At 34.4% G+C, this 17,659-nt stretch overlaps 1 protein-coding gene across 4 annotated transcripts in view; it reads right to left on the bottom strand.

Annotated features, from left to right (window-relative positions):
* Positions 1–17,659, bottom strand: part of CSMD3 (CUB and Sushi multiple domains 3) — a 641,367-nt gene that overhangs the window by 337,462 nt on the left and 286,246 nt on the right. For all 4 annotated transcript variants that reach the window (XM_005009295.6, XM_038175100.2, XM_038175101.2 and 1 more), the window contains one exon: positions 13,404–13,525. In XM_005009295.6, the coding sequence (XP_005009352.3) occupies positions 13,404–13,525 (122 nt within the window). The remainder of the gene's footprint in view (positions 1–13,403; positions 13,526–17,659) is intronic.

Below are 17,659 nucleotides of genomic sequence, written 5' to 3'. Positions count from 1 at the left end.
CAGAAGTTTATGTGCATCAGAACTGCTTCTGAAGGGGAAGTGTAAAGATTTAAAGTTGTATGTATTTCCATATGTGCATCTGTTATCCTAAAGCTTCCAATGCAAATGTAACTCTAAAAATATTTTTGGATATGTAGTAATATTTTCACTCCATAAAATCTGTCATTTTTGCCAGTAAAATAACTATGAAGATATTTCTAAAAATGGTACAAATCTCTTCTCCTCAGAAGAGTACTTAGAAATTAAGCTAAGATATAGCTTAAATAAGCTGTATCTTAAGACAATATTAATAGTAAGAAATGAATTTGAATTAAAATATCCTGCCAAGAATACAATATAATTACACACAATTTTGCTGCACATTGCACATAATTGAATGATTCAAAATATCCAAGAGCTGCTAGCAGTGGTGTAGTATAACAATAATTTCATTTGCTCTTTGCTAGCTACCTACTACATGAGCAAAACGTAACCCCAGATGAAACAGTCTAAATATTAAGCACTTCTAGCACTTCTGTCCTTTTATTTATTTATTTTTTCAACATCAGAGGGGAAGAGAAAAGGGGGAAAAAAAGGAGACAGAAAATTTGGAGATTTATAAAACAGTACAGGAAAAGGCTACTCCTTTCAGAAGACAAACACTAGCTCATCCTACCACATTGCTGAGTCAATTAGACAATTTGTTAGCAATAGGACTCATACTTAACTGCAGGCATCTACAGTGCAAACATCAGTATTGGGTGTAGGTTTATTCATAACCAGTGAAAATATGAGTAGAGTGTAATGTATTTCACCAGAAGGCAGGTCAAGCATAGATCAAGCATAGATCAAGCATACTAGATCAAGCATAGTCTAGAAATACCTATTTCTCTTTCTTGAATATAAAGTAAGACTAGGCATTTTTGAATGTGTATCTACACTGTGGACATCTAAAATGGAATTAACTTGCATAAATATATTAATGTAGTACCATCTGAGATGCAATGAAGAAGCCAAAAGAAACCCAAAACTGGCAGATACCAGAACTCTTTTGGGCAGGCTGGTGGAGAGGTTTATCCTGGAGTATTTTATGTCAGTGGTTGCCAGTAATTTCAACCCTCCAGACAGCAGATGAATTCTGCTTTCAGAATGATTATTTATGTTATTTCTTTCATATAGTTCTTTAAAAGGACATTTTGTTTTGATTTGTTGTTGTTGTTGTTGTTGTTGTTGTTCTAACTCCAATATTAATTATAAATTTAATTAATTTAATTTTCCATGGAGGCTAATCCTGCAATCAGTTATTTATAAAAATCCTTTAGTTATATGTGCTTTGGAGCTACAATCTTTGAAAAAAAAATGTGTAGCCCTTTCTCATTTGAGACTTATTAGAAAGTCTTACAAGGGAAGAATAGCACATTAAAACAACAGCATGAAAAGACTATACTTTAATTTTTTAATTGTATAGTTTTCTGTTTGCAAAAAAACTATAACCACTATTGTGCCTGTGCACATTCACAACAGTGTTTCAGGGACTAATTAACCAGAGGAATACAGCTTCAACATTTAATGTAGTCCCAATACAAAGAAGAATTCTACAAAACAGAAATCATCTTGTAAATAAGGCCTTCAATCGAAGAAAATAATAGTAATGAATTACACAACTTAATTCAGCTATCAATAGAGCACCCACAAAGGGAAATAAAGGGGGGCAAACAAATCATTAAACAGACACTTTGGTTTAAACTTAAGTCAGTGCATTTAATGTGTTCCCCATCACATAAATTATTATAGAACTTAAATACTATAAAATAGATTTTTATTTTTTTCTCTAAGCAAATATTTCAGATTGGATATTGTCATATTTTCTCACTTTAAACACCTTAACCTTTGCAAATACTATTTAATTATACATCTAAAAAAGCTGTAGTGTGTTTAAGTAAAAGTAAGTTATTTCCACTTGCTTTTATTGAGCCACTAGAAAATAAGATATATTTTTTGATCTGGACCCTGGAGGAAATGACTAGTAACTAATTTTAGGCTGGTATGGGAATCAAATTTGTACCTAGAAGACAGTAAGAGAGGTTAGATTTGGAAATTCCAGCTGTCTTTTTTAGTGACAGAACATCTAACACTGATCCATAAAGAAAACAACTTCTACAAGCATTATCTTACAAAAACAAACAAAAAAGGTATGATCAAAATATACTAGCAACAGCAAGAACTCCACCCCAGTCAAACACGTGCAATATACTTACTTTCATCACTTTCTACTGTTACTCTAGAATAACAACATCAACCAGCCAAACAAAACTATAGATTGATGCCCATCCTTTGCTCATCAATCAAAATGAATTCTCTGTTTACCTTCTTCACTGGAAAAAGTGAAACCAAACAAGGAGATGAAAATACATGTTGTTTGCATCTGTTTGTCCTTAAATGCCCTCAGTGTGGTTAATTGCTTTTGCGCTGAGGATGTCTGACTACTTCTCATTTAGTAAATGATGCACATCTATATCAGATGGTATGAGGTAATGAAATTATGCCATCTGATTGATAGCTTTACCTCCATAATTTTCCATGGAATCATAGGTCTCTCAATAATATAACCATGTTATTTTATCTTTGATTATGGAAGAATAATTTCAGTAGGAAATCTATCACTTATTATAAAAATGAGGTTTAGTTTTATTTAACATTAATACTACCAAAATGTAATCAACTAAAATTAGGCGTCTAATAAAAAATGATCACTTTCACTACCTTCACAGATAGTGCTTTTGCACAGATAAGCTATTTGGAGAGGAATTCATCTTGCTTATTTCATTTCTCTTAGGATACAAAATTAATCAGTACATTAGAATTCATATCTTCAGTGAAACTAATATCTCTTCATTAACTTTAGAGAGAGTCTAAAATAAAAGGTCTACCAGCTATGGCACTTAACCTTTTGTTGACAAGTTAGATGACATTGATAGGCACAAAGCCTTTCTCTCCCATAAAATCATCCCTCCATGTCTTCTTCACTGCAATTGTGAAAAAGATGAGGGTGATTGTATGTAAAATGATGTGTTAATTATTTCATATTGCATCTAGCTGAATATGACTCCTATCCAGGTAGCATTTGATACATTAGCATAACAAAGAAATGACAGATTTTAGAGAAAGTTAAGTAAAGATAAAATTGCTTGTTACTTATAAGGTACAGAAACACGTCTATATTCTTAAAATATACATCCCAAGTTGGACACAGCTAACCTAAGATAACAATTGTTTTCTTAAGATCAGAATAGGTCAGCTGTAAACTCAAAGGAGAAAACAGTTTTGAAATATCTCTAAAGATTACTATACAACAAAGAAAAAAAATATATGCCAGAGATCAAAAGGCTAAGAATGTGAAGTTTACAAAAGCAAAGACATTATATTTGGAGCCAATGATTACAACACAAGAAAGGGAAACAGGGATGCCCAGGTAGCCTAAAAATATAATTAGAGAAGACCATTAGAAATTATGGTAATAGGCACTGGCAGCAAATATATATATATGTGTATATATATATATATATATATATATATATATATATATATATATATACACATATAAAGCAACAATACAAAGAATTCCTGAACATCCTTCCCTCATAAAACTGAGTTCAATGTCAGAGCTGAAAAATAAAAATAATTGTTCTGTAAGAGTAGTGCAATCATAAGAAGGGGCTGAGGGCTTCTGATTAACTTGTCCCTCCTGTTCTCTCATTCAGTAGTTTGTTAAAATCAGCATCCTTGTAAGCAGCACAAAATCTGCCCTTTATCATCCCTCTGAGAGTAAGCAGTCTGATCCAAAACAAAACAGAGAAGTCAGTGACTGATGCCAGCCTAACCTACAGCACGTGCTAAACATTCTCAAGGGAACAAACACAGGAGTGATATTAGTGACTTAAGTCTCAGTGGATGTGGCTCCCCTTCAAGCTTCCCCTTCAGTTCACAATGTGAATGGTACCGTGAGCCTTTACAGAAGTCACTTCATAGAAAATAAATATACCTATCAAACTATGGGTAGCTTAATTTTCCCATAAGATATCAGCAAAAGGTGTATACAGAAAAAAAGGTGTTTACAACATAAAGATCACTCACAAAAGAAACCAAGTGAATTCAAGTGTGGAGGAAAGATACAAGTCTTTGTACCAGAAATTCATCAAACAAAATAGACTAAATATACCAACTGTTCGTAGTGCATGAATTAGAAACTTCCTAAATAATTATCTGGGCCATAGACATTGATGTCTTTTTAAAAGTTCTAGCTATGTTTGCATTCAGAGTGTACAGTAGAAATAACTTGGACCACTTTTAGGAACCTATAGAACTAAACAGAACTAAAATTCAGATTCAGCTTTTAACTCTACCTAAACATTTAAACAAAGGCAGTGTTGATTCTTCAAACTCAAGTTATGGCTAGACCTTAAAATTGCTGTTGGCCAAAAGAGAAACAGTTATTTCTGTTCCAGTTATTGCAATAGGTGTGATCTCTCATCTATCCCCTATAGGGAGATCATATTTTCACAATGTAAAACAGGTGCTACCAGGACCACACAACCATTCACTCACTCTCCCCAAGTGGGATGGAGGAGAGAATTAAAAATAATAATAATAAAAAAAGAAATGGAAAATAATAACAATAATGATAGAAGAATACAAAACAAGTGATGGACAATGCAATTGCTCACCACCCACTGAACAATGCCCAGCCAGCCCCCAAGCAGTGGCAGACCCCATCTCTGGCCAACTCCTCCAAGTTTCATTGTTCAGTATATTGTCATATAGTACAGAATGTCCCTTTGGCCAGCCTGGGTCAACTGTCCTGGCTGTGTCCCCTCCCAGCTCCTTGCGTACCCCCAGAATTTTTGCTGGCAGGGCAGTGTGAGAAGCTGAAACGTCCTTGACTTAGTGTACGCACAGCTCTGCAACAGCTAAATCATCAGTGTGTTATCATCATTACTCTCATCTTAAACACAAGTAAGTACCATAAACCAAAGTACCATACCAGCTACTAGAAAGAACATTAACTCTACCCTAGCTGAAACCAGGACAACAGGGCTCATATACTCACAAAATTAAAAAAAAAAAAAAAAAAAAAAAAAAAAGGTTAGTTAGATAACATCTACAATAACTACAATAACTAAGGGTATGCATCTGTCTTCCTCTCATAATGAAAATAGAGAAATACAGACATAGTAAAATTGAAGGATTGGAGGACAAGTCATTAATCTGTTTGTGATTACATTATCTTTTTTTTCCCCTCCCCAAATCTGATTATTTATTTCACAATTTCTCTCCAATGCTTAAACCACAGCACATCCATATACCTTCTGACTCCAACTCCGCCTTCATCAATTGATTCCATTCCTTCACTGCCAAATCTGCTAAACTCCTGTCTCAGAAATATTGGGATATTTTCTATGCTTGTATGCCAATAAAACAATCTCCTTTCTCTCCAAATGTGTTTCTAGTATACATATATAAAACTGCTTTATGTATATTACTGATATTTTTAACTGGATCAAAATCATAGAATCATAGAATGGCTTGGGTTGGAAGGGACCTTAAAGATCATCTAGTTCCAACCCCACTGCCATGGGCAGAGATGTCACCCAATAGATGAGGTTGATCAGGGCCTCATCCAACATAGCCTTGAACAACTCCAGGGATGGGGCATCCACAAGTTCTTTGGGAAACCTGTTCCAGTGGTATACCATACTGTGAGTAAAGTATTTCCTCCTAATAACAAATCTTGATCTCCCCTCTTTTAGTTTAAAACCATCCCCCCTTGTCCTATCACTACATGCCCATGTAAAAAGTTCTCTATCTTCTTTATAAGCCCCTTGAAGGAGAAAGGACAAAATGAAGTCTTCCAGGAGCCTTCTTGTGCTGGGTGTTTCAGGCCTGGAAGCAGTACTCCAAGTGGGACCTCACAAAGGCAGAATAGAGGTCCCCTTTCCTCAGCCTGCTGGGCACTCCTCTGTTGATGCAGCCCAGCCTGTAGTTGGCCTTTTGGGCTGCAAGTACACACATACTGGCTCATACCAAAACCCCCAGGTCCTTCTCTGTGGAGCTACTCTCATTGAGCTTTTCTCCCAGTCTGTACCCATGTCTGGGATTTCCCCAACCCAGGTTCAGCACCTTGCACTTGGACTTGTCGAACCTCATTAGGTTTATGTGGGCACACTTCTCAAGCTTGTCCATATCACTTTGGATGGCATCCCTTCCTTCTGTTGCATCAGCTGCACCACTCAGCTTGGTGTCATCTGCAGATTTACTGAGGATTCACTCAATTCCATTAAGTCATTGATAAAGACATTAAACAGCAAATGTTTTTGAATGATATGGAAGAATAGCAGCAATGAAACTAGAAGGCAATTCAATACCTTATGATCAGGAGTGAAACATTTTACATCTCCTATTTCCATATATAATAAATTATCTTATTTTGATAAATACAGCAGCAGATTTTCTTTATCCACAAATAACATGGAAGAAAAACGGGATTATGGTTAAAATATATAGTTAAGAGTGAGCTTAAATATTATCATATTTTCTGATCATTTAACTGCAGTATATCTTGACAACAGGCTTAGGAAAAGCCAAGTTTGAGATATTTGATTTTAAAAAGAGCATTCGTGTTGTTTGTTCGAACAGGTCTGACTAAAACAGACATCATGAAATGAGTGTTTGATTTCATGGTAAACTACCCAGCCTGTCTGAGATTTATACTGTCAACATGAATAAATATGCATGGCAACTAGTTTTAAGCTTGATGACAAGCTTAGGAAATGTTCCATTGACAATAGCTAATGAGATAACACAGCTGTGGTAAATTAAATGTAAACATTCAGCTTTTTTGCTAAGTTTATTTCGCATATTTTGGCTTTGACTAAAAAGCACACAAACAGAAATGCAAAGATGAAGTTTTTACAGGAGGGAAACAGCAACATCGTGACATAAGGAAGGAGAAGGAAAAGAATGGAATATAAAATATTTGACAGCCAGAGAAAGACCAAGCAAATATACATATATATATATATATCTGTATATAAGAGAAACAAAAAACGAACAACTAACTCCTAACTCTCAGAAGCAAATCATTATTGATTTCAAAATTTTGATATGCAATAGATAAAAGGTGAACAGTGGCAAACTGTTGAAACATTCAGGATACATTTACCTATTTATTCAGATAGTAAGAATACTTTTACACACTAAGTACACTGAATATAAAATATAAAATATGATTGTGACAAATGAACAGCAACATAGGATATGATCATGTCAATTTCTTTATATAAATTCTTGTCAAGTAAAATTAAGAGAAGGACCTATTTTTCTAGTCCATCAAATTTAACAGTGATATTGTTTGATTAATTTCTCCTTAAAAATTTTGGAAAACAGCTTGATCTGTTTTTAAAGAATCTCTTTTGCTTATTTTTCTGCTTCTTTGTGGTGAATTTTATGTGGTGTGAATATGTCTGAGATCTGTCAGAAAGGCTGTCATTCTAGCACTGACGCTTTCCACAGCATTTCTATCACTGGATTACAAAAAAATCAACAAGTATAATTTGTAAGATTTGAAGTCTGGTTAACTTTAGCCCTAGTTCTGATCTCACTGAAGTTTTAGCCTGTTATTAAATCTAGACTGAGCATCTCATAAAAATCTCATCCTTTTGAAGAACAAAATCAAGAATCAAAACTGACACTATCTCATCCCACATGTTATTTAAGCTAAACAGTATGAACTAAGTTTTATTGCAGACTAGCAAGTATGATTTTTTCCATTACTAGTAAAAGCCTTCAGGATTTGTACTGACCTGACAAGAAGCATCTCAGAATTATTTGGTTTTCTCTTGGCCAAAGTTGGTTTTAGCATGCTTAAGCTGTGATAACAATTCATAGCTGTGAATTTGTGTCACTAGAGGCAAGAGTTGATACTTCGATTTACAGAACCAAAGAAGCATAGGAACTAAGGCTGTGTCACCAGACAGCACAATACAGAAAATCTTGCAGTGCTCCTAACAAAATGAAACTTTTTCCATGATTCTATTCTCTAAGTTCAGGGAAAAAAAAAAAAAAAAAAAAAAAAGCCTTTGCATGAGCTCAATCCACCTAGTGTTTTCTTTGGTAAGATGAGGTCCTGTAGGTATTTACTGAATGAAATGTTAAAGACACTGTCTTCATATCATTAGATTCTTCTACATATAGTTTTCACATATAAAGCTTTAAAGTCTGATCTATGCTTCTCTCTTCAGAGGTTGCAAACTGCAATTTCCCTTTAACAAAGGCTGTTAGTCCATGAATAAAACAAAACTTTGTTCCTAGTCACATGAAGAACAAGGCCTAACAAGACCTGAGAAAAAGACAGCACTGGAGCAAGATGCAAGTAACTGTAAAATTCAGTCTGTAACCTGATTTCTGTGCATACAGGTCATACCCGAGATAGACTAAATGAAATGTGATACTACAGAAAATTATAAGCAATATGCGCAGCTATTTCTTGGTAAGAAAAATAACTCTCATCAGGCCTCATAGATTTGTACTTGTTTAGATTCATCAGGTGGTCTTGAACCTGCTCTTTGCTTACACTGGGTGGGACTTCACTCCCCCAGCCTCTGTCTACAGGTTCAGGGAAATGAAAGACTTGGTAAGCCTGACTGGTAGTGAAGACTGAGTCAAATAAGTTGTTGAGTACTTCAGCCTTCTCCATGTCTGTTGTTAACAATTCAAAATGACTGATGAAACTACCTGATGAGTTTGTACAACATCCCATGAGATACCCAAGTATCATTTCCCTAACTAGATGTGAGAGATGTAATGAGGTTGAATCCAAACTGAGAGAACCTTATTCTAATTTCTGTGCAGTATATTTCCTATGGACTCAAGAGATTAACAATATGAGAATTACAGTTCAAGCCAAAGCAACAAATTTTAAATTCTGTTCTGTATTTAATGTACCACAGAGAGGCACATTTTTCTTGAATGTTCTTTCAGGCAAATCTCTGTAACCCCACCTTTAGCATTTTAGATCAATTTTTTGAGAGTGATAATGAAAGGAGGTCTCCATTTGACATTACATTCCCTACATGAGCTATATATTTTTGGATAGACTGACAACTACATATATTCAAAATTAAGGAAAGACTGCAATACTTATCAAGACTTAATGACAAAACTCATAAACATTTAAGTAAAACATACATACATGTAGATAGGCAGATACACATAGACTGATATAAACATTTGAGAAAAATATTTTAAAAATATTCTGTTTGATGCTCTTGTCATATTTTATGTACCTTTTCTTATAATCATTTGACCACATTGTGGCATGCAGTGCATTGTTCCTTATATGTTGTCAAGACAGTTTATCTCATTTTAATATTTGACAATTTTAAAAAGCAATAATAATTAAATATGTAGAATAGATTTTTACACCAAACAAAATAATCCATTGTGCTGTATTTTGCCATACATACATACATATGACCTCCAGTTTAAATTAATCATATTGGACAGCTCATAGCAAATAGGTCTGCTGCTAGCAATGCTACACTTCTGTATACATTCACATAGAGTTTTAAAGCCAAGATACTCTTTCTAACCAGACAGTAAAAGGCATAGTGACATAGTGATTTTAAAAAAAAAAAAAAATAGAAAAAAAAAAAGACACAAAGTTTTGTTTTGTTTAAAAGCATGTAATGAGAATATATTTACTTTAAAGAGCTTCAGAGAGGAGACATCCCTTCTTTGTTTTCTCTAGCAAGGGACATGAGTGGAACAAGAGCTTCTACATGTATGTTAGCAATAAAAGGAAAATTAAGGAAACTAAGGGCTCTCCACTAATGTAGCAGGACACGTGATGACAAAGGACATGGAAAAGACTGATATACTGGATGCCTTTTGCACTTGTTTCACTGAATTCAGGAATTACAGAACCCTAAGATCAGAGGGAAAGTGTGGAGAAAGGAAGACTCAGTAGACGAAGATCAGTTTAGTGAAAATTTAAACTAATTGGAAATACAAAGGTGGTGAGGGAACTGACTAGGGAAGGTGCCCCACTTGTTTGTTAACTTGCCCCATTGTTTGTTAACAGGGAAGGTCTCATGGGTGATGGTTGGAGGCTGTCTTGGGCATGATGGTAATGAGATGACATTCTCAATCCTTGCAGAAGCAAGAAGGGTGGTTACCAGAACTGCTACTTTAGATTTTCAGAGGGCAGATTTTGGCCTGTTTAGGGAACTGGTTGAGAGAGTCCCTTGGGAGGCAGTTCTGAAGGGAGAAGGAGTGAAGGGAGGCTGGACATTCTTCAATAAAGAAATCTTAAAGGCATAAAAGCAGGCTGTCCCTAGGTGCCAAAAAAAAAAAAAAAAAAAGACAGCAAAAAAAGACCAGCCTAGCTGTACAGAGAGCTTCTTCTGGAACTCAGGAAGAAAAAAGATTTTATGACCTTTGGAAGAAGGAGCCAGCAACTCGAGGACTGCATGTTGTGAGGTTATGCGGGTACAAAATTAGAAGAGCCCAAGCCCAGATAGAATTTAACTTGGCTATGGCAGTAAAAGACAATTTAAAAAGTTTTTATAAATGCATAAAAAACAAAAGAAGGGCTAATGAGAACCTCCATCCTTTACTGAATGGCGAGGGGGGGAGTGGAGGGGGAAAGACAGCAGATGAGCAAAAGGGGAGTAACTCAATTTGTTCTTTGTGTCAGTCTTTATTAGTAAGACTAATCCTTCTCAGGGTACTGATCCTTCTGAGCTGGAAGACAGAGACAGGAAGCAGAATAAAGCCATTATAATCCAAAGGAAATGGTTAGCAACCTACTACACTCCTTGAACACATACAGATCGACAGGGCCAGGTGGGATTCATCCAAGGGTCTAGTTTGCCTGAAGAAGGCTCAGTGGGATCTTAATGCATATAAATATCTGAAAGGAGGATGGATCAAAGATGGAGCCAAACTCATTTTCAGTGGTGTCCAGTGACAGGATAAGAAGAAAGTAAACAAACTGAAATGCAAACACGGGAAGTTCTGTCTGAACTGAGGAAATCTCTTTTTCATTATGAAAGTGAAATAAGCACTGGAAAAGGTTGCCCAAGGAAGCTGTGGAGTTTCACTTCTTGGAGATATTCAAAGCACATCTGGACATTGTCCTAGACAACCAGCTCTTACACGTCTCTGCTTGAGCAGGGGGGTTGGAAAAGATGACATCCAAAGGTCCCTTCTAACCTCATTTATTCTGTGACTCTGTGAACCATGCTGACTTCACCACTTGAGGGCAGTGAAACACTGGAACAGGTTGCCCAGAGGCCAGAAGTGTTCAAGGCCAGGCCGGATAGGCTTTTAGGCAACCTGATCTGGTGAAAATTGTCCCTGCCCATGGCAGGAGGCTTGGACTTAGATGATCTTTAAAGGTCCCTTCCAATTCAAACCATTCAGTGACTCTAGGATTCCATAACAATTGGAGACAAAATGTGTTCACTTCTTACTTTCCTGCACTCAACTTTAAATCCAAAATTTCTTAAAACAAAAAGTGGAAATGTGTAAGAAAAACAATACTGATGAATAATGCTTTTGAGTGCGCCAGTGAAAAGTACTTTTGATCGCAACAAAGTTTTGGAGTTTTGCAGATAACATGGCATCATCATGTTATGAATTGGTGAGGAAGATGAAGGATGGCATTATTAAGACATAAATGTTTCTGTCCAAAAGCGTAATTCGTAAACCTCTTCAAGTCATTAATATCTTAACTCTGAAGCCACTTGAGATTTGCCAGATGGTACATACTAATTGTGAGTTTAAAGTCATTCTCACATAATTTTTTTTTATGTAGGCATGCTCTTGCTGGATTTAAGAAAGTAACATATTTTAAGTAAAAATATGTCCTAAAGGGTCTTCATTTAATTCTATGTAATAGCTCAATGATAGTTTTAAAACCAAACATTTAGATCACGTGTTCAAATTGTAGGAACTGCACTTAACTTCCTCAAAGAACATGATATTAAATTCTATACACCACCAAATTTGACAGAATTTGCTCTCAGAAATTCTAGATATGCATAAATTTAATCTTATTCCCGAAGGGTTTTGATTAATAAAAATAAACAAATATAAAAACATGAAGCTTCTTTTGGATAGAGAAATGGAGCTTTATTATTTTGAACTTTGGAAACATTTCTGAAACTGCAAATACAATGTCACCTGGAGGACAGACAACTATTGCTCTCTGCATCATCTTTCAGGACCTCTTGACAGATTTTTAAAGACCTATAAATTGGATAAACTGGATTAAATAGAACAAGTATAAAACAAACAATCCCCTCAATATCACCAAACTCCCACCAAAAACATCTACCCTTTCCATTATGAATATTCCAGTCACTTGATTAAATATTCATTTTTCTTCTTCCAAAGTGGAACACAAAGGTGGCTGGAGACAGACTCTTCCACACAGGACAGAATAGACAGAGAAATCTAGCAATGTAGTCAAATGGCTTTTGAAACATGATCATGTTTTCGCTGCTTCATGATTAATAAATTCAGTGTGGATGAGGAGGCCTTCAAAGCCTCTGTGATCAGTTCCTGGGGTGTGATGCAGATGGCAACACAGAAAAGAAATGAAGAGGTAGAACATACTACTGATAGCAGCAAACACAGACATTGATAAAACATTCCTAAACTATACAGTTAATTTCTTTTGTTTTACTTCTAAACAAGTCCATTACTCTCAGTTAAGATGAAGTGATTCACCTAGAAATACAGTCATTGCTGCCAGGTGCCTATTTGTTGGAATTAAGGACAACTGGTATCATAAATTAGCTTTATTGCTTTTATTTGACTCATCTGGCATTATCAGAAATCCTAGTGCTTTGGTATAAACTGTAGGTATAAAGTGTGTGAGATTTCAATAAACAGTTCAGACAGTGGAATAAGTTATACAACTTTATATAGTTGTATATATAGTCCTTCAAGAAGTAAAACTGAATTCATGAATTTCACTGATTTCTCATGCAGTCTGATGCCAAATACAATGCAAGCACTTTTACACACAGTGCAGCTCTACTAACTGTAACACAATATTTGTGGACCCATGATATTGTTTCATACCATAGGTAATTTCTTCTGGGAATTCATTTCGAGAACGATATAAAAACATGATGGCAACTACTTGGCATACAAAAAGTAAAACACTCTTAGGAAAAACAACATGTTTTAACATCTGTCCATACCCATCTAATATCAGCCATTTCATAGAAATTTCTGCAATGTACCACATACAGCAGCTGAACTGTGGAAACAAAACATATTAGTAACAAATGTCATGGCCTAATTATGATTTTGTGGCATTTATTTTTAAAGTAAAGCCATAATGTTAAACTTACCTTATTAGTATTGATAGCTGTGATGACCCACACACATTGAGCATTGCTGTCATACTGGAATGGAAAATTGGGTGATGTGAAAGTGCCACCAGGACCCTGAAGATTGGATCCACAAGTCTTAACTGCAAAAAGAAAGTTCACATTTTAATTCAAATATGAAATGCATGTAGCAGTATCATAAAACAAGCTCTAATTTAAGTTAATCAAGGTATAAAGGATTAAAATACCATTGAGCAAAAATAGAACCACCTAATACGAGACAATGGAATGACTCATGTTTAGTTATTCTAACAAAATAAAATATACTTTTGCTTGTGTCCAAGCTTTTCTTTCAAAAAACTAATGTACTTGGAGTGAAAAGAGAAACTGTACTAAGATAAATTGCTCTATTTACTTTAAATAACAGTTTAGATTGAACAGTTAAAAAGAATTTAATAAGTTTATGCTATTACCTTCTTGAAAGACAAAAAGTTATGAAGTAGAACACCAAGATCACTCTTATCGCTGTATATTTTTGTTTGTTTATTTATTGGTGTATGACTATGTCTATATTTTTCCTAGCAACTTTAAAGGAAACGTATAAAACTCTTACACAAAATAGTGCTATCTGTTTTTAAGGATTGTAAATAACATTTAGTTACAAATTAAAGTCTGTATGGTTATTTACAGTAGTATATCATAAAAACAAAACAAAACAAGAAACCCACAACCCAACTGATACCATTATTTACTTTAGGTTGCATCTAACATCACAAATACCTCGAAGGACAGAAATAGGGACATTTCTGCTGAAGAATTTTAGGCACTAACTTCAGCCTGCTGAAGCCAATGAAAGGCCTTTATTGTTGGCTCCTTAATACTTAGATCTTTGTTGAATGCACAGTTGTTTTTTCCTGGATCCAGACTAATTTATCCTTTTTCCCCATTAGTCACCAGAAATAATGTAATTCAAAATGGAAGCACACAGCTAACCACTCCTTAAATAAAAAAATAAAAAAAATATAAAAAAAAAAAAATAAAAAAACTCCTTAGGCATTTTGGCTCATTTCTGGTTCTAGCTTTTACTGCATTTCTGCTAGTATACAGTTCTTACACTTATGCAGCTATATGAAAACTTCTGCCGCTGTATGAAAATCTCCTGATAAATATGACCCTGTTAAAAGAGCTCATTCATAGAATGATTATGTGGAATCTCCAGTGGGAATTATTTATGCACCATTTTTTTCACCATACAAATTCACAAGCAATACCTAGGACATTAAAAACTTCCTAAATTCTTAGGAAAACAATGCTGGTGATCGATTACTGTGACATTTTTTCTTCATATACTATACAATTTTTAATACGTCAGAGAGGAAGAAAAAATTAAGGTTACTAGAAAAGACAATCAAATGTGACAAGCACATTGTTTCTTCAGTACTGCCACACAATTTGCACCACCTTTACCTATCAGAGAATCATCAAATTATGTATGTTAGAAAAGACCTTCAAGACCTTGTGAGCAGTTGCTCACAAGATAATTTGCCTGTCTGTGAACTGCCATTATGGTTCTGTGACGGTTCTTGCAGCACTGCAAGGCTAAAGCAAAGTAGGTGAAAAAATAAACTGTTCTCACTGAATTTTGGAAGTACTGACTGAGAAGATTTATGCATTTCTTCACATGAGTAAGTCTATTTAACATGAGCAAAGCTTACAGAGAAGCTGAAAGTTGCAAAAGTAACTACTGTTGAAATAGATAATTCTACTAACCATCTGCTAACCAAATAAAGAATATGTCAGATGAATAGTTTGAGTCAACTTTAGTTCAGCTATCTGTATTTTCAACTGGTAAACATGCAAAACAGATTAACAATTTCCAAATTCTGTCATTTTATTTACCCATGCCAAATAGGTATCATATATATTTGGGAATGTTCTCAAAAATGAGAATATAGGACTGATAAATGGAAGCAACATGACCTGAGAAATATATTAAGTTACTCTTTTAAAATTAGATTATACATTATATGCAGTTTGGCAGCTGAATTATGTAAAGCACACATACACATTTCCTCCATCAAGTTTAATAAGCAGGGACTGAAATCACAAGGTTTTAGAAACATGGGGGGAAAAAAAAGTTAATTAAAAGGAAAACAAACTGTAAGAAACAGTAAGAAACTGATTTCCTGAAGACTGTTTTGTAAAATGCAAATAAATAAATATACTAGGAGCTAATGCTGCTAATTCTGCAGACATGTCTAAATATGGGAACATAGAACTGATATTCTTATATTTGTGAGAAAACATTGCTAATGACAGATTTTTTACTTTCTTTTTCAGTGCATGCATCAATAATTTCCAACACAATTATGTTGTTTTTATTTTCTTCCAGAAGAAAGTGTCACAATTTATTTTCAAGTTGAAATGCTGAAGTTAAAAATCAAACAATATGTAGAAAAAGAAAAAAAAAGAAAATCACATACATCACCTTAAGAATTATTGTGTTACCCACTTTCCTGGTATTTGTCATCACTTAATAGAGAAAATTACTAATTTTGATGAATTTTTACACCATGTTCTCTAGCAACCCCCTTTGTTAGAAATAATATTGTTGGGATACTTGAAGTAAAATATGTCAGATTTTACTCCTTTATTTAAAATGGTAACAACGTCTATAACACTTATTTTTAACTCTCATGTAGATAGTTGTCCATTAGGGACTGTATGGAGTTAGGCACAGAGGAATTTAGGTTATCCTAATTTTACTTGCCTTTTTTTCAAATGAAATGGGTGACAGTTAAAAGATGGGACACAGGACACTATATGTTTTGCAAGAAAACTGATTATCTGTATAACAGGTATTATGAACATGATTTTTTTGAGAGAGAAAATGAGGGAACAACCTAAGTGCTGTTCTTCTGTCCTAATAAATCATAACACAAGTTAGCAATACATGACAAGCAAAAAGATTCTGCATTCATTTAGAATGTAAAAAAAAAATCTTAAAATTAGGAAATAAAAATTTGCATAGAAATAATGCTAAAAACTATAGATTGTAGCGGTGGTGGTGTTTTATGTAAACACAGGTAGGAACTACAACTTTGATAGCAATGTAGCTGTTTGGTATTACATTTTAGACAAGCAGCTGCAAAAAGGCTTTTTCAAAAAGAAAGACTTTCAGCTCTTTGAACATTCTGTAACATTTTTGCATGCGTTGAGAGTGTTATATTACATATTAAAAAATGTATAGCAGTAAGTTAACAACACAACGCCTTTTCCTTAATTTGTTGAATCTGTCACATTTTAGAGGTTTGAGAACCCTACTTTACAACCTTAATATAGGCTAGTCACTTGTATGGGTGGTTGGGTACCTGTTTCCAAAATACAATGCAGAACGGGAGTTTCACAGGCATTCAGATTCATCATGAGTAGTTTTTTTTGACATAAGAAGATTCCTTAATATAGACATATATGATGCCTATTTTTGAAGGATTTTAAAAGTCTGTCAAAATTCATTATTTACTACTTCAAGATCACAGTACAAGCTAGCCTCAAAACACTAGTCAAAATCTGAGCTGTTGCATTTTCCAGTAATTGAAATATACTAGTGTGAATATCAAGAAATGAGTCACTATTACTACTGAGAAACCAATTAGTTCTTTCCTAGTTTACTCCTGTGTCTTCTGAGGTTTCTGTACTGGCTTTGGTTCACTATTAACCAGCTAGAAATCTCTTTATTTTTTGGAACTGTGACAGGAACTGTTAAAGGCATGAATTAGATTACCATTCCTATAGAGATAATACATGCATTTGAAGATTAGTTATGACTGTGCTTCTGAATATTTAATACAGAATTTGGAAATACATAAGCATAGAGACATGGATGTCTAACATCTTTAAAAACAAACATTTTTAAATTTATACTAGCAGCTTATGGTCACAGATGTATATTGAACTCACTGCCTTTAAACATAACATAAGCAGTTACTTCACTGACTCAGTGACAGCAGTAGCAGCTCAGTAAAATACAAATATGAGACTGATCAAATTTGACCTTTAATATTTTTCATAAAAAAGGGATTTTTACTGCACCCATCTACAAGCAAATTATTACACATTGGTATGTATGATCTGCCATTTAGAATTAATAAGGCTTTTACTAAGTCACTATATGTGAAAACTGCCGTTTTCTTACAGTACCACATCTGATTGCAGACAAACTGTAAACACACACAAAAAAATCATTAATTAATTTTACATGTTACAGATAAAAAAGA

This window comes from Anas platyrhynchos, chromosome 2, assembly GCF_047663525.1.
Source record: "Anas platyrhynchos isolate ZD024472 breed Pekin duck chromosome 2, IASCAAS_PekinDuck_T2T, whole genome shotgun sequence".
NCBI lineage: Eukaryota > Metazoa > Chordata > Aves > Anseriformes > Anatidae > Anas > Anas platyrhynchos.
This window is presented reverse-complemented; position numbering and strand designations above follow the sequence as displayed.